This window comes from Gopherus flavomarginatus, chromosome 24 (assembly GCF_025201925.1).
Source record: "Gopherus flavomarginatus isolate rGopFla2 chromosome 24, rGopFla2.mat.asm, whole genome shotgun sequence".
Taxonomy (NCBI): domain Eukaryota; kingdom Metazoa; phylum Chordata; order Testudines; family Testudinidae; genus Gopherus; species Gopherus flavomarginatus.
In genome coordinates this window covers 2,352,016-2,373,852 of record NC_066640.1, presented here as the reverse complement: position 1 = coordinate 2,373,852, position 21,837 = coordinate 2,352,016, and the positions used below count along the sequence as shown (strand labels likewise).

The window sequence follows — 21,837 nt, the reverse complement described above, 5'->3', positions numbered from 1 at the left end:
GAGAAGCGGGTGGCTATTGCAATCTGGAAGCTGGCAACTCCAGACTGTTTCCGATCTGTGGCGAACCAGTTCGGAGTGGGAAAGTCCACCGTTGGAATGGCGCTGATGCAAGTTTGCAGGGCCATTAATCGAACACTGACAAGAAGAACCGTGACTCTTGGTAACGTGCAGGACATTTTAGATGGCTTTGCAGAAATGGGCTTCCCTAACTGTGGAGGGGCAGTAGATGGGACGCATATTCCTATTATCTCTCCACCCCACCTGGCATCGGAGTATATTAATCGCAAGGGGTACTTCTCTGTGGTTCTGCAAGCGCTTGTGGATCACCGTGGGCATTTCACTGACATTTACTCTGGATGGCCTGGAAAGGTGCACGATGCACGCATATTTAGGAACAGTGCCCTGTTCAGGAGGCTTAGGGCCGGGACCTTTTTCCCAGATCACAATATAACAGTAGGGGACGTGGAAATGCCCATCGTGATTCTGGGAGACCCCGCTTACCCATTAATGCCATGGCTCATGAAACCATATACTGGGAAGCTTGACAGGAGCAAGGAACGTTTCAACTACAGGTTGAGCCGCTGTAGAATGACTGTGGAGCGTGCTTTTGGCCGTTTGAAAGCTCGCTGGCGCAGTCTGTTCGGGAAGCTAGATTTGATGGAAAGCAGCATTACCGCAGTTATATCCGCGTGCTGCACCCTCCATAATATTTGTGAAGGGAAGGGTGAAAGGTTCAGTGAGGAATGGACCTCCGAGGTTATACGTTTGGAGAATGAGTTTGCTCAGCCAGAGAGCAGGGCTAATAGGGAGGCCCAGGAAAGGGCTTCAAGGATTAGGGATGCTATAAGGGAGCAATTTGATGCTGAGAGCCAGCAGTAATGTTTGGTGCATGTGTTGTGCTTTGCTTTACCTTGCTGTGTATAATTAGCCATTTCTATCACCAATAAAACATATGGAAAGAAATACAAACCAAAACCTTTTATTTGTCATACAGTAAAAAACAGGTAAGGGGGTATGGGTGGTTCACAGTACATTCAGAGGTTTTACTATTTCCTATTTTACTCAGTTGTAACCGTCTGATGCAACTCACCATTACTTTGCTGCAGAATGATGGGGGTGGAGTGCACTGGGTAAGAATTAAACATATCTTGGTTACTAGGTGATGTTATAGGTGTTGGGGGCAGCTGATGATAATAAGGAACTGGGTGCTGCATAAAGCTATTTTGAGGATACACAGGGGGACAAGGAACATTGCTTTTGGAAGCCTGTGGGTTATCACGGTATATATTTGCCTGCATGGCTACAAGAGACTCAAAAGACTTGGTTTGGCGAGACAGGAGTCTCATCATCTGCCTGGCTATTCTTTTGGCAGACAATTCCTGTCTCCTGCTTTCAGTCAGCCTCCATTCCTGTACACTTTTTCTCCACTCCTCAGTCTTCCTACTTTCCCTGTTGTAGTGGTTCAGAACGGTCTTGATCAGCTCCTCTTTTGATTTCCTAGGATTGCGCCTCAAATTCTGCAATCTACGTGAGGCCGGTGACACAGCCGCATTACTCGAGTTGTCTAGAAAAAATAGAGATAGAGACATGTAATACACAGGGGCATCATTGTTTATTATCAACTTTTGAAGGACATTGGAAACTGTAGGTAGCATCCCTCTCACATACCTCACATAACACTGTAGAGTTCAAGAAAGCTAAGACATGTCTAGCAATGGGGTGAGTACTTTTGCTTAAAATTCTCCCATGTTAGTGGGATGCCTTGGTTCCTGCTTGGAAGGGAGGATCGGTGAGGAAGAAGCACCCCGCAGGACACGGTTCCCGCTTGGAAGGGGGGGTGGGGGACGGACAGAGCACACCGCAGGGCAGGTTTCCCGCTTGGAAGGGGGGATCGGTGAGGAAGAAGCACCCCGCAGGACACGGTTCCCGCTTGGAAGGGGGGGTGGGGGACGGACAGAGCACACCGCAGGGCAGGTTTCACGCTTGGAAGGGGGGATCGGTGAGGAAGAAGCACACCGCAGGGCAGGTTTCCCGCTTGGAAGGGGGGGTGGGGGACGGACAGAGCACACCGCAGGGCAGGTTTCACGCTTGGAAGGGGGGGTGGGGGACGGACAGAGCACACCGCAGGGCAGGTTTCCCGCTTGGAAGGGGGGATCGGTGAGGAAGAAGCACCCCGCAGGACACGGTTCCCGCTTGGAAGGGGGGGTGGGGGACGGACAGAGCACACCGCAGGGCAGGTTTCACGCTTGGAAGGGGGGATTGGTGAGGAAGAAGCACACCGCAGGGCAGGTTTCCCGCTTGGAAGGGGGGGTGGGGGACGGACAGAGCACACCGCAGGGCAGGTTTCACGCTTGGAAGGGGGGGTGGGGGACGGACAGAGCACACCGGAGGGCAGGTTTCCCGCTTGGAAGGGGGGGTGGGGGACGGACAGAGCACACCGCAGGGCAGGTTTCCCGCTTGGAAGGGGGGATCGGTGAGGAAGAAGCACACCGCAGGGCAGGTTTCCCGCTTGGAAGGGGGGGTGGGGGACGGACAGAGCACACCGCAGGGCAGGTTTCCCGCTTGGAAGGGGGGGTGGGGGACGGACAGAGCACACCGCAGGGCAGGTTTCCCGCTTGGAAGGGGGGGTGGGGGACGGACAGAGCACACCGCAGGGCAGGTTTCCCGCTTGGAAGGGGGGGTGGGGGACGGACAGAGCACACCGCAGGGCAGGTTTCCCGCTTGGAAGGGGGGATCGGTGAGGAAGAAGCACCCCGCAGGACACGGTTCCTGCTTGGAAGGGGGGGTGGGGGACGGACAGAGCACACCGCAGGGCAGGTTTCCCGCTTGGAAGGGGGGATCGGTGAGGAAGAAGCACACCGCAGGGCAGGTTTCCCGCTTGGAAGGGGGGGTGGGGGACGGACAGAGCATTGCAATCTACTTACCACGAGCACGATCCTCAGCTTCCTCATCAACGTCCGCTTCCAGCTGCTGTGACTGGCTAGTCTCCTCAGGGCTGGAGAAGAGCTCCTGGCTGCCTGTGTCCTGAGACTCTGGGGTGTCCCCCTCAACGCCAGTAGCATCACTGTATTCATCCTCTACACCATCCCCCACTTCTCCCTGCTCTGAACTCTCCATCGTGCTCCTAGGATTCACGGTGGGGTCACACCCAAGTATGGCATCCAGCTCCTTGTAAAACCTGCAGGTTGTGGGGGCTGCTCCTGAGCGTCGGTTTCCCTCACGGGCTTTGCAGTATGCACTCCTCATCTCCTTAATTTTTACTCTGCATTGCAAGGCGTCCCGTTCGTGGCCCCTTCTCAGCATGGACTGCGATATCTGACCATAGGTATCGTAGTTTCTCCTTCTGGAGCGCAGCTGTGTTTGAACAGCCTCATCTCCCCACACACTAATTAGATCCTGCAGCTCTGCATTGGTCCATGCTGGGGCTCGTTTGTTGCGTGGAGGCATGGTCGCTGAATGAATGATTGATTAATTGCACTCCACGCCTGACTGAGCAAACAGGAAGGTGATTTTTTAAATTTCCCGGGGGATTTAAAGGAGGGGTCAGGTGAGCACAGGGCAGAGGAGTTTTCTTGATTACCAGAGAGGTATCCTCAGGTATGCTGGGATACCTGCTTATTCCACGGAGGTCAAGAAAAGCGCTGGTAAGTGTCTACATTGCATTACCAGCGCTGGATCCTCTACACCCGAGACAAAACGGGAGTACGGCCAGCGCTGCAAACAGGGAGTTGCAGCGCTGGTGATGCCCTGCAGATGTGTACACCTTCAAAGTTGCAGCGCTGTAACTCCCTCACCAGCGCTGCAACTTTCTGATGTAGACAAGCCCTTGGAGTCATGGTGGATAGTTCTCTGAAAACATCCACTCAATGTGCAGCAGCAGTCAAAAAAGTGAACAGAATGCTAGGAATAATTAAGAAAGGGATAGATAATAGGACAGAAAATATCATGTTGCCTCTATAAATCCATGGTATACCCACATCTTGATAGTGTGTGCAGATGTGGACGCCCCCATCTCAAAAAAAGATATATTGGAATTGGAAAAGGTTCAGAAAAGGACAACAAAAATGAGTAGGGGTATGAATGGCTTCTGTATGAGGAGAGATTAATAAGACGGGGACTTTTCAGCTTGGAAAAGAGACAACTAAGGGGAGATATGATTTGCAGTCTATAAAGTCATGACTGGTGTAGATAATTGTTGTTTGCTACTTCTCATAACACAAGAACTAGGGGTCACCAAATGAAATTAATAGGCAGCAGGTTTAAAACAAACAAAAGGAAGTATTTCTTCACACAACACAGTCAGCCAGTGAAACTGCTTGCTAGAGGATGTTGTGAAAGCCAAGACCATAACAGGGTTCAAAAAAGAACTAGATACCTACCCTCTGTGAATGTCCATCAGTGGCTGTTATCTGGGATGGGCAGGGATGGTGTCCCTAGCCTTTGTTTGCCAGAAGCTGGGAATGAGCGACGGGATGGATCACTTGATGATTACCTGTTCTGTTCATTCCCTCTGGGGCATCTGGCACTGGCCGCTGTTGGAAGACAGGATACTGGGTTAGATGGTCTTTTTGTCTGACCCAATAGGGCCATTCTTACGTTCTTAAGTTTTCCCTGTGGTGGTGTGCAGAGGCAGATTGCCTGGCAGCTGATTTTGAGTAGCCAGATACCAGAGTTATTAGAGGATCACACTGGGGGCTATTTGAATCAGGGAGGCTTTGAGGCACCATTTTGACAATGAGCTCCAGTCATGTCTTTCTGTACAGCACTCTGCAATGCTTTAGCTTGCCACCTTGCATGAAAATGTTGATTCCTCACTGTGATTTGTACTCAGCAAATGATCAAATTGCCACTGGGTATTAATTCCAGCACCAGCCACTGTGTGTAGGAGGCAAATAAAGATTGGTTATCTTTCAGAGAGTATATTTTTATTAAATACCAATTAACACACACACTAGGCTTTGGGGGAGAGAGAGAACAATAAAGGGCATTGTTGGCTTATAGCTGTGTGTAAGTCCAGCTATCATTTTGGAAGATGAAGGTGTGGAATGAGCGGGGTACTGAGAGGGGCCAGGAAGTTGCAAGGAATGTGTGGGTAGGGTTTAGGGAGGGCATGGAAAGCAGTTCTGTGTTGGCTGCAAAGGGGCCGAGCATGCATTAATTCAGCCTGCAACGTGATTAGGGACTTCAACATTTTATTTTGCTCCTCCATCACTTTTGTCATCCGCTCCTGGCCCATTAAAATTTGCTCCTGGCTCTTCTTTCTGTTCTGCCTATTTTTATAATTTTCTTTTAAAGTCTCTCTCCATGCCCTGCATTCTTGTTTTTCAGCTTCTGAGGATTAGAGCACCTCTTGAAAGATGCCCCCCTTGGTCGCTTCCTTATCTGGCAGAGGCACTCCACTGGTGTGTAGGGAAGGCCCTGAAGGCCGCATGTGCAGAAGCACAAGAAACAAACAGAATCATGATTGTTAGTACATGCACCACATCAAATCACTATAGTAAAATGCACCCCCTTTTTTCTTTTTCCGTTACGTAATCATTTCTCACTGTCCCTTGGCAAGCTCACAGCTTCAGTGAACACCCTAAACATGGTGAGTTCGGGGATGGGAGGGAAGCAGGCACTCGAAGGGGCAAAGGATTTCATTGTGTTTTGTTTTGTATTGTAAATGTTGCCACAATTTGCCACAGGCAAGGGTTGTTGAAGCCAATATGTTACTCCTGAGGGTAAGCAAGGATGCATCTCCTGCATTTGTGCGGCTTCAGACCAGATCCCTATGCTGCTCACCTGTGTAGAGCTTTGGTCCCTGTACAAATAACTGCTGATAGGCATGGGAAAGTTTCCTAATACCGGGGAAGGAACAAAGCAGCTCTGCCAAGGAATCTTTGGCAGAGGATTGGTGGGTCCATTCAGGAAAGTTCCCGAGAGATCTCTTTGGAGGATTCCTGTGAAATCTGTGTTCGTTAACACACTGTTCTGCCGCATTGCTTAGTTGCACAGTGGAATGTGAAGCACATGCAAACACAGCTAGTCTTGTACATTTCTATCCCTTCACCCACTTCCAGAATATACAAAGCAAAGGACCCCTCTACCTCATAACTGAGTGGAATCGGTTAAAAAAGATCACTTACCAGGGCTCTTCTCTCCTGCATCATGTGCGCCAGAGATGGACTGCTGAGATTAGCTAGACCCCTCCAGAGTTAAGAGGTCCCGACTTGTTGTGCCACCAGATGACCATGTCACGTACTCCACATCATCCTTCAACTCGACCTCCTCGTCCTTGGGATTGAGTCTGCTATTTTGCTGTCTCCAGCCCCAATTAAGTATCCATGGGGCTCTTGGTGGTAGAGGTGGGGTCACCGGTGGGAATGGCATTCAGCTCCTTATAGAAGCAGCAGGTCTTTGGCACAGCGCCAGAGCGACGGTTTGACTCCCTTGCCTTCTAATATGCCAGCCTCAGCTCCTTTGTCTTCGGGCGGCACTGATGTATGATCTGTTCATAGCCTGTATCCAACATGCCACGAGAAATCTGTCTGGAGGTGTTGAAGTTCCTAGGGGGGAGTGTAGCTGGGACTGCACAGCTTCCTTTCCCCACTGTGCCAGCAGATCCAACAACACAAGTGTGCTCCAAGTGTGAGTATTTGCTACGTGGAGCTGCCATGGTCATCTGGGAAGATGTGATGTGAGCTGTCCATGCTGAACAAACAGAAGTGGAATTTCAAAAATTCCTGGGCCTTTAAAGGGAAGCCTGTGTGTCTTTGTGCAGGGCAGTGGAGTTTGAACTGTTGACCAGAGCGGCCAGGATGGGCATTCTGGGATGCCTCCTGGAGGCCACTTACAGCAACATAACCAAATCCGGTGTCTACACTGACACTTTGTCGATATAACTTTGCTGCAAAAAGCTCTGTGCCTCTTGTTGAGGTGTTTTATTTTGTCTGCAAAGCAGGAGAGTTTTGTTGGCAGAAGGAGCATTGTAGTATGTACACCTCCAACAGGGCTTTTCTCTCCTGCATGGCTGCAACAGCACAGTTAAGATTGGCCAGTGGTGCCTCCTGCTGTTGTAGAATGAAGAAGCAGCTAGACTTAAACCTCTGAAAACCAGGAAATGAAGAGTTACAATAACAACCTTCACTCTGCAGTAGCCCCGGGAATGATTCATTAATGGGAGCGCAAAAGTTAACAAACTACCAAGGGAAGTGGTGGTTTCTCCATCTTGTGGAGTTTTCAAATACCATAGAAACTGGTAGCATTTCTGGAAGGGGCTTAAACAAGTTATTAGACTCAGAACAGGAGTAGGTAACTGATTGAAATGTTCTGACCTGTTATACAAGAGGTCAGGCTAGGGATCTGATGGTCCCTCCCTCTAGCTTTTAACAACTGAATCGATAATAAGTAGATGGGAAGGACTAAGAAAATGTACTTCCCCCCAGTGTGTTCCACAGACTTGAATTCCAGTGATTATCTGCATGCACTCCATCTGTGTTCACTGTAGGGATAGCTGTATTGAATAATGGAGGGATTAGTTAGAGCAGGTTGGCAGAGCTGTCACTGATACACCTCCCCCTCTCTTTATATGCCTCATTTCACCAGTGAGTTCTGTAGGTGGTCAGAGGTGCCTGGGGGTTTTCTTGGCGTAGATATTGTTTGCAGTCTGACATGACAGTGGTCTCTGGGACTTAGTGAGGGTTAAATGAAGCTAATGTCTCAGAAGGAATCCTCAAGATCAGAGTGAAGGGGGTGGTACAAGTCTATGCTTTGTATGGAACAGGGTCAGTGTTTGATTGTAGGCATATGCTGTTTGCTGTGCCAGACCTAAACCTGAGTTTCCTTTTGGTAAAAAGGAGTTAGACTTATACAGAGTGTTCAGAAGCATCTGTAAGGGCAGGGTACTAATAGGTGGTAGTGCTGAAAGAGAGCAGAATCTAATATGCAATGTCGGGGTAGTATGTACCTTAACTTAGTGTTTCCTGACTTTGAGGTTTCTTTATCCATTCTTCACTTATGAAAGGAACTACTGGGCAACATGAACTCTCATTCGTTTGGTTCTTGTAATTTAAATATAAATCGCTTTAACCCCATAGGAGCTTAAAGCCTGCAGTTTGCTTGCTTTTCAGTCTCCATTTTTCTTAATGGAATTAGACCCAGATGCAATCTCAAACCTTGGTCAGATTCAAGCTGCAATGTGGTGTTGAAACAAAATTGTAGATATAAAGGGCTTCCTTCTCCCCACGTTTCCAACAGTATACATTTTAACAAGTGATAGTGAAATTGTCTTGTATACCTTGGGTACTTCAAGATTTGAAGCAGAAAAATGGGAAACCTAATTCAAGTAGAACCCTTCAAAATAAGTATGCCATATTACTGTTTCTACAGGTTTAGTGTCAGTTAAGTGGTGTGTAGAGGAAAACATTGGGGCTATGCCCTTCTCTAAGCTTTTGTTGAAGCATAAGGAAGGCCTGGAAGGCTTTCAGTTTTTCTTAGAAATATTGGCAAAAGCATAATTTAAACGAGCAATGTTACATTTTGTTAGTTGCTCTAGTGGGCTGGCTTATATATTGATTGAAGATTCATGATCCAAGATGGAGTGAAGGTGCTGAATCCAATGGAGCTTGTCTCCCAAATGACTTGGTCAAATATATGTTATACTCCTGAGAGCATCATAATTTTAAAATTATGCAAGTTTTATTTATGAATAAATATATGCAGATCTCCAGCATGGCAGTGAGGAGCACAGGCCACTGGATGCACAAAGGTGGGAGATCAACCTGCTGCCCTCCCGCCCCTGGGACGTGGACTTAGCAGTGAGGTTGCACCCGACCCTGACACAGCACAAGGCCTGGGCCTATCCAAGAAACACCCTGGGGTCTTGCCCATCTGCACCCAGGTGTGGGGCGGGCAGGCAGGATCCAAATGTGGAGGGGCTCTGGGTGAAGGGCTCCAGGTATGGGGTGAGAGGATTCTGTGTGGGACAGTCTGGGTGCAGGCAGCTTAGTGGGGGGATGTGGGTGCACAGAGGCTTGTGGGGGAGTGGGGTGGTTCCAGGTGCTGGGGCAATGGGACTCTACAGGGACTTCCAGGTGAAGGTGGTTGGGCTCAGTGGAGGGGTCTGGGTGTGGGGGTCTCAGCGGGGGTGGGGTGGGGTTGGATGCTAGGAGAGTGGGACTAGACGGGGAGTCTGAGTGCAGCTAGTTGGGGGTCAGTGGCATAGGGGTCTGGATGTGAGGGCTCAGGGTGGTGCAGGCGGTGAGGCATCAGGGTGGCAGGTTTGAGTGCAGGGTGCTCCAGTAGGGGGGGGGCCTGGCTGCAGGGGGTGGGGGTCCAGAGCAGTGTTCCCTCTAATTTTTCCCACCATGTGCAGAATGAATTTTGTTATGTACACTAATATGGAGGTGATGTGACTCATCACCTTCATATTGGTGCACATAACAAAATTTATGTGGTGGAGGTGGGGCTTAAGAATGCTTGTGGGAGGGGCAGAGGATTGAGGGGCAAGGGCTGTGGCTAGGGGTGTGGGCTCTGGGGTGGGGCCGAAGATTGGGTGCAGAGGGTGTGGGTTATGGGGTCGGGCCAGGGATGAGGGGTTTGGGGTGCAGGAGGGTGCTACAGTGAGGAGAGAGGACTCTCCGCAGCAGCACTTGGGCTGGGGGGCGAGGCACCTGTTCCCGCTGTGGGGGCACTGGGGCTGCAGTATAGGCACCCCTCCCCTGCGGGCCCCAGTAGGTCTGGGGTGGAGGAGGACGGTCCAGGCCGCTCCACACTGCCCCAGCTGCTCCGGGGTCGGGCTGTGCCATGCTGGCCGTGCCTGGGTCTGTGCTGCTCTAGCCACGGCTGCATCCGGGTCATAGGATGAGTTGGGGCAGGGGCGTCCCTCCTGTGGCAGTTTGGGGTCTGGGCTAGGTGGAGGCTGGGGGAGGGGTTCCCTAAGCACTTGTGCAGCACTAAATAGGCAGTTGTGAAGCTTAGAGGGAACTTGGGTCCGGAGGCATGGGGGCTCCAGATTCAGGGGTTGAGGTTAGGTGGAGTTTGGGTATGGAGGGCTAGGGGTGGTTCTGGATGTACTGGGTGAGGCTTGGCAGGGGTGTCTGGGTATGGGAAGTCTGGCGGGAAGCCGCAGAGGATGCTGAGCTTCTTGCAGCTGGCGGTTTCTGGGGATGGATCTGACGTAGCCATAGCAACTCCTTGCAGGGGAAGAGGAAGTTCCATCCTCTCCTGCCTCAAGCCCAACTGGGACTAGCAGCTGATCCTGGCTCAGGATAGGAGCCACTGGCTGGAGTGTCCCCAGCCCCGCGGTGGTTTACCTCTCAACTGGCTGCCTGAAATGATGTACCTGCAGTTGCTAAGGATTGGTTCATCACTGCTCTTGCATCTTTCCTTTACTTCCCTGTCAGAAAGTCATTTTTCTGTGGGGAAGCGAAGAAATCTGTGGGGGACATGAATTCTGGGCACATGCAGTGGTGCAGAATTCCCTCTGGAGTAATGTTAAAAATAGTTTTAAACAGTGAATAAAAATCACTTCCTTTGTACCCATGGACTCTTCCAGGGTAGATTAAAAATTAAACTTTCAATTTCTTTAAAGTGCTGCTGTTGGTGAGAAACTTTCCTTTCAGGCTCACTATAAACTAGAGCTGAATGAATAATAGACTTTTCAGTTTGGCAGCTGAATTAAAAAAAAATAATAATTAAACTCATTTGATTCAAACCATAACAGGTTTTTTTTAAACTTTCATGAAACAAAACACACGTTCATTTTGAAGCTACCAAAAAAAAAATCTTGTTTCAATTTGTCCATTTTCTGGTGTTTTTTTCACCCTTTGTTTTTAAAAATTGACCAAATTTGCAAATGAAATGCTGATTTGAGAGTCAAAATGTTTCCATATGAAATAGTTTCAGCCAAAACTATCTGAGTTCTCTCTGAATTTGCAAAATAGTTTAGGAGTACTAAAAAACAAATGTTTTTGGCAAAGTTTCTATTTAATGAAAAATTTGCTCAGCTGTACTAAAGATATCATAAAAGGGTTGCAAATTGACATAGGTGTATGTGTGGTGGGTGGTTGGATTTGTTTTTTTTTCTTTTCCATGTTTAATTATGTCCCACTTGAGGCAAGAAAGTTATGTGGCCAGGTGGTAGACAGTTCACAGTCTCTGGAACTGATCTGAGCTGCTGCAGCTGTTTAATAATTAAAATTAATGAGATAACCTGCAAGTCATACTCTTATTATCAAACCAAAACTTGTGAACTGAAGTTAATATTAGTTACTAATTGCTATAGTCTCAAACATACTGGTGTATGTGCATGAACTGTTTCCTTATGTATTTAAAGGTATGATATATTGACTTTATCTAATGCTGTAATTGCTAATATGATGTCTGAATATTTGTATTTTTCTTGCAGTGAAGGTGAACGACCAAGCCAGAATGAAAAAAGGAAAGAGAAAAGTGTCAAAAGAGGGGGAAATCGTTTTGAGCCATATGCCAACCCTGCTAAAAGATATCGAGCTTTTATCACAAATATTCCATTTGATGTGAAGTGGCAATCTCTCAAAGACCTGGTCAAAGAGAAAGGTAATGGCTGCTTTGGGTGACAGAGTGGTGTCTGTCATCTTAACAGTGGCTGACTTTGTCCTGAAAATTTTAATGTATTAGTTTGTTGTTCTGGATAGAATTAGTGACATGAGTTTTGTAAGGCGTCTAGATTAAAGCCTTTTTGGTGTTGCATGATATCTGTTCTTAGGCAGCTTTCCTCACAGGATAGTTCCTGTGTAGGCATGTTGGCATGTGGTTAATAGTGCTTCATCAAAGCGTGAAAGGTGCCATTGTCTCATGGAAAATGTCAGATTTTCTACATCAGGACTTGTTTTTGAGGTACCATAACATGCTCTGAAGCATGTAATGTTTTTGGGTAATGTAGGTTGTCCATCTACTGCTGATTTAGTATATGTAGTTGTGTCCTAGAATCAAAATGTAATAGTCTGACTTGTGTTTAGATAATATCCGTATTGTACAATATTCAGGAGAACTTAAATGTGTTTAAGGGTGACCTACAGAGGAGGAAAAATTGGTTTGTGCCTCAGCATTTGCTACATTAAAGGAGGCCTTGAAAAAATGTTCATGTTACACTTCCCCGTTTTCACTCCCTCCCAAAATCTCTTTTCATATTGAATGATTGATTTGTGTATTTGGGAATTCTCTCATTGATAGATTCAGGATCCTACCCTCCCCAAAGGTGAAAACAATCTGAAGTACTTCTGCCAATATTCTATAATGCTTCCACTCAAATAAGTTCTACTTGTTTGTTTTTACTGATATTGGACTTACTTGTTTCCAGTGTTCCTGGAAAAGCAGAGGAGTCAAGATCTGAATTTCTAATGTAGTACAGTAGGGGCTCCCTACTTACGATTTAGAGGTCTCCAGTTTTTTAAAGATGCATAAAAGCATACAGATCATTTTCTCTTGTAGGTCACATCTTAAATACATAGCAAGAGAATGATCCATAAATTGATGTCTTGCAAATTAGTGACCAATGTTTAATTGTGGCATAAACTAGGTAAGGAATGTTAGGTAATGTGCTCACAGGCTGTGGCCCAAATGAAGGGGAACACAAATTTCCAAAAGGTTCTTACATGTTTTTTCTTTGGAGGCAAATTGGAATTGAATGCATATAATTAAATCTTAAGGACTGTAGGCCATAGGGAACATTCATAATTAAATGTCTTGACTTGAAACAATAAAATAGTGGTACCTGAATTTAACAACTGAAATACTATCAGTAATCTTAGTTATATCTCTCCTTTCAGTTGGCTTTGCCTGCCTGTAGCATTGTTACATTAATTATGAATGATCCTATGTTTTAGAACTCTATAATTTTTCTTGGATGTGCAAGAAACATTGGGTAACAGGACTGTGTCTATGTGTAGATGTCTTTAAGTACTATGTTGAATTCCGTTCCAAGTGTCTTGTGGTTTTTCTCCAGTTCACGTGGATGGAAAAGTCCGATGTGAGATTGTTTCCTGCCTTGCTGTTCAGCTATTCATTCCTGCAAATGCTCCTAGGGGAACAGTAAAACCTTTTCATTCTGTCTGCAGGGCTTGTCATGTTAAATATCCAGATGCATTGTTCTTGGTTTTTGGGACTGCTCAAAAATATTTAACAGTTTAGATTTGCTGTGTAGTTGCGATCCATTCTAACTAGTCATTGATTTTTACCCAAATTGGTGGTCTTGTGCTGTGCTTGAACTTGCTGAATTGGTATTTCTTGTTACAAGGCGTAGTAGTTCCAAGAACCAGGAATGTGGCTTTGAAAATTCTGTTAGAATTCTGGTTTGTATGTGTAAGATTTACAGGCCCAAAATGTAACGTTTTGGGAGCATGTGAAACAGCTTTGAACATAAAGGATAAATGTAGGTGACGTTTTACGGCTCCATCACTCTGCAATCATGTAGAAGATTTTAAAGCTATTCACAACAATGACATAGCAGGTTGCTGAACGTAGAAGCAATTCACTTCAATCAGCTGTTTTGTGCCAGTAAGTATGGTTTAGGAGACACGAGCTTTGAGGTCTGCTCATCTCTCCAAATTGGTTTTCAGATGTGTACATCTGAATCTTTAAAAGGTGGCACATCGCTCTGAAGAGTGATGCCTTGGTTCAGTTATTTCAGTGTATTGTTTGTTGGTGAAACTTAGAATTACAGGTGTGCAGTATTACCATTTTTAATAAAGCTCACAGACGTTCTTGTTTGAAACTCCCTTGTATTGGTTAACAAACCCTGTTGAGCTAAATTGATGTCAGTAGCATTGTACATTGGTTAAAAAGGTTCCGCAGGTGAGTGAGGCTACATATAGCTTTTAGTGAAATGCCATTTTAGTAAGTATGTGAAGTCTAAAAGTGAAAAGGGTTGAATGCCAAATAGCTTTCTCTATCCTGTCCACCGAACAAATGGAAAAAGTGGGCGAGAGAAGCTAATTTAGTTTCCCTTTTCATCTGATATTTCAGAGCAGTTAGTGGCTCAGAGCTGTTAGCAGTTCAGGTTACTATCTATCTCATCTGGGGTGTGATGACATGCAACATATTAAACTCACTTTTACATGAAGTATTTGATCTGATTATACTAAAATACTAAATTTTCTAATACAATTTCATAATCCTGGGAGGAAGTAGTTGGCTAGTACTCTCAATTGCGAGATGGAGCCACAGTATGTCCATAAGAACTTAAGAGAGAATAATTAGCTGTTGAAGAAGCAAATTGGCAAGAGCTGTAATTGGAAGTACCCTCAAGTCATATTTGTGGTAGATAATCGTTATGAATCATTGACTACATCTGCAGTAACCTTCGCTGCATCCTTTTTCCTAAATACAAAAAATAACACTCTGGATTTGTATTCAGGGTAGGAAGAGAAGCAACATGTAAAACTGTTTCTTGATAAGATATATTCAATAGATCTATGTAGATGAGCAAATATCCATAAATTTCCAAGAGCGAACATGCACTGAAACTTAATTGTTTAAACATTGTCTCCCCACTCACCCCATCAAGTCTTCAGATATTCTTGTTGGCTTTTCTGTTCCTGACTCAGTATGTACTGATGTAACTCATGCCCCAGGTTTGTGGAGGGTAGTTGTTTTAGTTTTTTTTTTTTTTAAACAAAACCAAGAAAAAACACAACAACTTTAAGTGAGTACTCTGGTCTCAATTTTGTGTGCTCTGGGTTTGTCACTTTCCTATTAAACATTTATATTACAGTAGCCCACAAAAGCCCTAATTACTATTGGAGGCTCCACTGTAGAGTGCCTACCACAAACACAAAAGTCTGCTTGGTAGGCACATGTCTTATTCTCTCCTTTATTTAAAACAACTTATTAATTTTAAACTCTAGCCTGTTTTTAACTCTTGCCTATCCCTCTTTTGTTGAAATAAATCAGTATTCTAAAATGTATTTTCATCTGTTAACCCTGGAAACTAGCAACTTGGCTGAAACATCCTACTCTATACCCCTTTGACATACTGTGGTCATTGTATGCTAGGGGACTTGTAGTGTGCAGTGGTAGGGTCCACATTGATAGTAAATGTGTGGAAATTGGAGCTCTGTAGATGTATAGCCCAGCTTGCCATGCAGTAAAGATTCATGTAGACACACCTGTAGCCATAGTAAGCCTATCAATATATAAAATTTTGGGATAGCTACCTTCAGGAATTTAAAGCCGTTCCAAAGACATAAAATGCCCTCATAACTTGAGAAATAGGTTTGCATAAGTGTTTCGTCACAAACCCTAAAAATCAAGGAAATCACAAGTTAAGGAAACCAGTTTAATACAACACAGTACCAATTTTAGTGTACTCCCATCGTGAATGTGTTGGGCGTGCTGCTTTCAATTTGTCCTTTTTATTAGTGAAGAATGTTTGGGCAATACTTATTCTCGATTGCTGAATCTTTTTATGGTAACACATTTCACCTTTCCTTTATCTGATGCTCAAAGCTTTTCAAATGAAACTAGGGGAGCATGAAAAGCTTTGAGCACCATCTAGCAAGTGCTTGAGTAATACTTGGACTTCTCTGGAACTCTGTAAACAAACTCAGATATGGTCACGCTGATTTGCATCTGAACAGTAGCAAAAATTATGGTATTGATTACTTGGAAGTTTATTAAATGGGACTCTGACTTAACTGTTGGTCATAACATCATGATTATAGTTGACAAATTTTCTGGTAAGGATATTTGTCAGCCTAGATCGTGGAGCATTCTTTTGATTTCATGTCAAATTTTCTAAACCTTTATAACCTTCATGGCTGAAAAATGAGTATAACCAAGGTTCTCATTTTCAGGTTTGCTAAACCACCGTTAGGGCTTGGGTGGATTAGATATCAACCTTTTATGAAAGCAGTGCCTCTAGAATATATAATTATAACTTCTCCTGTCTGCTTGCTTCAGACCATGAAATTTGGTAATCAGTTCTAGAAATAACACGTTATTTCAGCTCTTACTATATTGCATATGTCTGGGATAGTCTAAAAATTAATAAATGAGATCTAGCAAAACTTCTTAAGAAGACCCTGCAAAAGTCAAATATGTCTTAAAAGAACACTTCTTAAAAGCTTTCATTACAAAAGTGACAATTTTAAACTTCAGAAAGCAAAGAAAAAAATTCAGTGTTAAGTTTGGAGACAGCGTTCAGTCAGTAAGTAAATAAAGACTATGATTTTTAGCCCTGCTTTAACTGGAAATCATAATGCACACTACCTATGGAGTCAATCACTGTTTTGTAGTGTGCATGTATATCTTGGAAGTCATTAGCTAATATCTATAGCATCTGTTTAAAAAGATCTTCAATAAAATATCTTAAATCAAGCCATAGTGAGATGAGGGCTGTTTTATAATGGGACTCGTTATGCATCAAATGTAATAGGAAATCTTTAAATTTTCTCAAAGTTTGGATTTATATAGAATAGTGTACAGTTTGTTTGTTTTTGTTTTTGGAAAGGAAGCTGAAATGTCTTTTTTGAGAACTGCACCCATTTTGCTCAGAGCAGGCTTTGTGCTTAATGATTATTTGAGCCATCATCTTGTGGGAAGGGCCAAATTTTGTGGAAACTTAAATTGGCATGACTGTCTTCTACAGCAAATTTCAAATGAATGAACACACTTGTTTAATAAAGTCTTCTGTTGACTTCAAAATAAAAATGACTGTGCATCCTCTTCCTTCTCCCCCAGACTACTACTTTCCAAACAAAACAGAAATATACAATAGGTAATAGTCCGTTATTGGCAGGGAGATGAAACAGACCTATTAGGTCTTCTGTTATTTCATATTTAATAAGGTTCCCTCTTCCTTTCCAAACTCTTATGTTGAAAACTTACAACAAACAGATTTTGAAAGAGTGCCTAACTTGCATCTCTAATATTTTTAAACTTCATATCACACGTCCTTTCAGATGAATCCAAGATGATTGTCAGTTCATGCCTCTTTGCAACTTGGAAACTAACTTTATTCTGCCAAAAATGACAATAGCAAATACCCACATACTTGCTAAATTTGTTATAATGCAGAATTCCTGGGCCATGTATTTGCAGTTGTTGTAATAACAAGTCTGTCTTCAAACTTTGATATTTTGCATTTTCATAACACTTTAGTTTTTCATTGAGATGCTGAGCTTCTCTTCAAAATATGGTATTCAAAACAGATTCTCTTACTCCAAGTAAAATCTTACAAGTATCAAACAGAGGGATAGTAGAAATATATCTAGATTAGGCAAGACTTGTTCGATCACTGAGCTCATCCTTTTTGAAAGTGTAGGTGGTTATCCCCCGAACTAGTCGATAAGCTTTAGTAACCCTCGCATATCCTTATCTGGTACCTCTATGATATTTCTTAACTCAGTACTTGTGCATGCAGTGGTTCTTCCCTATGTGAACAACTTTTATTTTAATCTTTGTTAGAACCTTTAATTAAATTAAAAAAAAACAAAAAAACTTTTGCCAGGTCCTATAGTATGTTAGTCTACCGCTCAGGCAGAAGAGCACTGATCAGATAGCATTGCCTCTGTACAATAGCTGAAAGGGTGGGGTTCATGTACCATTCTGTGTTGGTGGCCAAGTGCAGTCTGACTTTCTGGCTGCTGGCAGAGGAGAGCATTGAGACTCTTCCTTCCCGTAGAGTGGTAGGAGTTTTTTTGCCTTTCCTTTTTCTCCTCACCCACTCCCAACAAGGGGAAAGGAAATATAGTTCTTGAACCAGGAAATGATGTGCCGATATATGGTAAGAATACTTCCATGACGGACCTCTCACTCTATTTTCTGTACTTTGCAAGTGGTACTTGCCTGCTACTCGCCAGCCAGTAATTCTTTTATCCCTGATGCCTGTCTGCCCTTCTAATAAACAGACTTCATGTTAACAAAAATATTACTTAGTTTTGCATCTAGAATAGGTCCAAGGGGGCCTTTTCTTTACCTTTCAGGTTCTAGGATTTTTTTATGCCATCTCATATCAACCATAGTTTCCCTTGTAAGAATGTCACCTGGATCATACCACATGACTTACTAAGTGCAGAATACACCTCTCACATTTCTTCTGTAATCTGGACTTATCTTGGATGTTGGGCTAGCGTGTCACTTGTCACATGGTGTCCCTATTCTGAAATTTGGCTGCTTCTAAAAGGAGGCTCAAGTAAGTTGATTTTTTTGTTGTTGTTGTTGTTTTTTAAAGTGCAACTTTTAATACAGGTGACTTTTTTTTAAAATGTGAATGTATAAAACTTGAACACTGAGAGCTCGGAGCAAAATTGGTACAAACTTTAAGGTTCTCTGTAAGATATGAAATAGCCACTAGAGAAGACCAGTAAATTTTGTGGTTCAAAGGTCAGAACTTCCTGTAAAGGTCATTAGGCTGATTACAGGGACAAATGTTAAATCAGCTTCTGACTGTTTTGAGCCAATGACCAAGGAAAAAACGCTTGTTTGGAGGAGTTTGTGTACATTTTTGTGTGTCAGTTGCAGCTGCTTTGATAAGTAGTTTAGAGTGCAGAGCAATATCTTCCCAATGGACCAATAGTGCTACTGGGAGCATTAGGTCACCGCTGATTTCTAACCTTGTGACTTCAACTTTTGGCATTTGTGAAATGGATTGTCTGTTGCAGGTCATCTGGGAATTTGTCTTTTTAACTACATAAATTCAAATCAAATTTGCGTTCTTGTAAAAACACAGTGTGGTTGGACTCTGGCTGCTGCTGTTTAAACGAATGGCTTTCAGAATTTCCTGGTCATGCTGAATATTTATGCCCAAAGTAGTAGTTGGAAGCTATTTTTTGGCTGTATTGGCAGGAGCAGTCAAAGACTGTGCTTAGTATGCACACAAAGCAAGTGGAGGCTGTCCCCCCAGTACAGAGGTGTAGGCCATAGAGATTTTAGCTCTAGATTTATGGTGCTCTTGATCTAAGTGACCTGGCTATTTGGATCCAAGTGTTGGCAACTATAATCTTCAGAGATGGTCCAAATACTGAATATGAGAATGGTAATGTAGCTTAGAACCTTGGCTATAACATACACTTGTTTATAAGCTTCTGCTAGGTTCACAGAAATCAATATAATTCTGGGGTGTATTGACATGAGGTAATTGTTCTGCTCTCACCAGTGCCCAGTAGGCCAGTTCTTCATCAGAGTCTCATTCCGGGCACCACACTTTAAAGAAGATGTGGACAAACTGTAGAATCCAGAGAACAACAACAAAAATGATAAAAGTTTTAGAAAACCTGACCTCTGAGGAAAGGTTAAAAAACAAACTGGAGAGGAGCATCAGAGGGGTAACTGTGTTAGTCGTATCCACAAAACCAAGAAGGCGTCCAGTGTCATGTTAAAGACTAACAGATTTATTTGTGCATAAGCTTTTGTGGGTAAAAAAATCTGGATCTGAAGAAGTGGGTTTTTTACTCATGAAAGCTTATGCCCAATTAAATCTGTTAGTCTTTAAACTGGAGAAGTTTAGTCCTGAGAAAAGAGACTGAGGGGGAGACCTGAGAAGTATTCAGATATCTTCAGGGCTGTTACAAAAAGGATGGTGATCAGTTGCTCTCCATGTCCACGTTACAACACACAATCTGCAGCAAGGAAATTTAGCTTAAATGTTAGGAAATCCTTTCTAATGATAAGGACAGTTGATAAATGGAATAGGCTTCCAGGGGAGATTGTGGAATCCCCCTCATTGGAGGCTTTTAAGAACAGGGTTAGACAAACACCTGTGAGGGATGGTCTAGGTTTACTTGGTTCTGCTTCAGCATGGGGAGGCTGGACTGAATGACCTCTTGAGGTCCCTTCCCGCCCTACACTTTTTATAGTCCCCTTTCAGTTTGGACTACTGATCCTGTTAGTTTTTGATCAATCCAAATGAAGGAGAGGGTGAAGGAACCCCTCTCAACGCTTAGAAATCCTGCTAAAGTCTCATGTTAAGGTTAATCTGTAAGTAGTCTTGCTAGGAATTTAAAGTCTGTTTGGATACATTCATTTTTATATAAATAAGCCAGAAAAGTAAGCATAAATGGGTTTCTTCAGCTATACTTCTGTATGCCATTTGCTTCAAACTCAGCAGCCATTTTGGTAGTGGTATTTTGGAGATATACAGTCTGGTTAAAGTGATCATGAATTGGCAATCCTAATCTTTTGTGGAGAAATGCAGATTTAGTTTTCCTACAAATTGTACTCTTTTTGCTACAGATTCTAAACATTCAGTTAATTATTGTCTTGGGAATGAAAATTGCAACAACTTTCCTAATGAAAACTATCTTGAACTTAGTCAAATTTAAACAGCTAACTGATCTAAAAATGAAGTCTGTTTTCCCCTTTACTTAGGGTAGATTATTAACCTCCCAATTAAATTAAACACCTAGTTGAGTCACTGACACTTAACTGGGTGCAGTTTTGGTTTTGGAGACCCCTCTAACTGTCCCTTGTAGAAATCAGAGTGAAACATGAACTTGTAGCTGGTTAACGTCTGGACTATCTAGACAGAAGGCTACATACTAGGTCAGTCTCCAATAGAAAGCTGATTCTCTTTGTGGAAAAAGGAAAACTATCATTGCAGACCATTTCCCATGGATTTGGATTGCCACAAGTGATTTGAGTATTAAAGGCTCAGGAAACTGATATTGTGGAAATAGCTTGTTTTTGAGGGGAGGAAAATCAAGAACCTGTTTGTTTACCTTTTTTTTTTAAAGACTTTACTGCACACCTGTAATGTCCAGCTTGGTGGTTTAGAGAATATGGAGTGTTTCTGGGCTTTCTTATAAGGCAGAGGCTCCATACAAGGTTGTTGACTGTTCTAAATTCCCATTGTTTTCTTGGCTTTTCTCCCTTGGTATATGTGTCGTCTGGAATCTGATTTGTAGTTGGTGAGGTAACATACGTGGAGCTCTTAATGGACGCTGAAGGAAAGTCAAGGGTAAGTGATTGAGAGAATTTCTTCTGTGGATTTTACTACATGACAAATGTAATTGTATGGTGGCGTGGAACCAAATGAAATCAGAAGGTAGCGTGTATGGATAGTGGCTCTATATCTAGACACTGCCCAAACCCCCTTGTGGGATAGGGAGGAGGTGGGAAGGGATGTGCAGATAGTGTCAGCATTGTGCTCAGTCGGTGTTGGCTGTGAGTGAATTATGCATGGACCCTAGCAGTATCTACAGTGGTATGTTAACGTAAAACGTGTCTTTGAAAATAATCATTTGTAGTTGTTGAATTTATAAGTTCAGTGTGCAAAAGCAGGTTCTGTAAACATGACACTCCCATGCCAGTTAATATAAGGCAAATGTCTAAACTTAAGACATGCGTAGCTTTAGTAGGTGTCAAGCTAATTTCTGTTAAGTGAAGGAATGTTTTAGCAAAATCATAATAGGAACTCACTTAAGTGTACTGAAAGGATATGGATTGAGGATGAAGGAACATGGTGAGGATTTTGACAGGCTACAGAGAACAGGAAATGTTCAGTGTGTGGTGTTTTCTTGGAGAACCTGGACTTAGTTTTGCTTATTACAACTTCAAAAACGACAGTATAATCCTGTTAATGTGTGGGAGTTAATATTTTTTGGAATCCAGGTAACGAAGGTTATATTGGGTAAGCTTGTATTTTGTTCTTACTGTTTTTTAGAGTTAAATTATAAACCAAGTAGCTTTTTAATTAATTTTAAATCTTTTTAAAGTTAACTTTTTGGCATTATGTGCTTTACTTACTTTCTTCTCTCTTTCCCTCCTCCCCTCCTTCTTACTCGTCCATGAAATCACCATGTCAAGGGATGCGCGTAAGTTTATCAGTTATTAGCGGGGTGGGCAATTTCAAACTACAAGCAACATTCTTAATAATCT

The 21,837-nt window shown here is 43.4% G+C and overlaps 2 protein-coding genes across 5 annotated transcripts in view; one reads left to right on the top strand and one right to left on the bottom strand.

Annotated features, from left to right (window-relative positions):
* Positions 1-21,837, top strand: part of HNRNPM (heterogeneous nuclear ribonucleoprotein M) — a 55,919-nt gene that overhangs the window by 8,127 nt on the left and 25,955 nt on the right. For 2 of the 4 annotated variants that reach the window (XM_050933748.1, XM_050933745.1), the window contains exons 2-3: positions 11,390-11,559; positions 20,865-21,773. The gene's annotated coding sequence lies outside the window, so the exon portion shown is untranslated. Of the gene's footprint in view, positions 1-5,328; positions 5,591-8,703; positions 8,882-11,389; positions 11,560-20,864; positions 21,774-21,837 lie in introns of all 4 variants that reach the window. The other 2 variants (XM_050933747.1, XM_050933746.1) reach the window with 2 other exon arrangements.
* On the bottom strand, positions 964-3,794 carry LOC127040047 (zinc finger and SCAN domain-containing protein 29-like). Its single transcript, XM_050933804.1, has 2 exons — positions 2,925-3,794; positions 964-1,564 (listed from the first exon to the last, which is right to left on the bottom strand). The coding sequence occupies exons 1-2, from the start codon at positions 3,445-3,447 to the stop codon at positions 1,059-1,061; spliced, it is 1,029 nt and encodes a 342-aa protein (XP_050789761.1). The 5' UTR covers positions 3,448-3,794; the 3' UTR covers positions 964-1,058.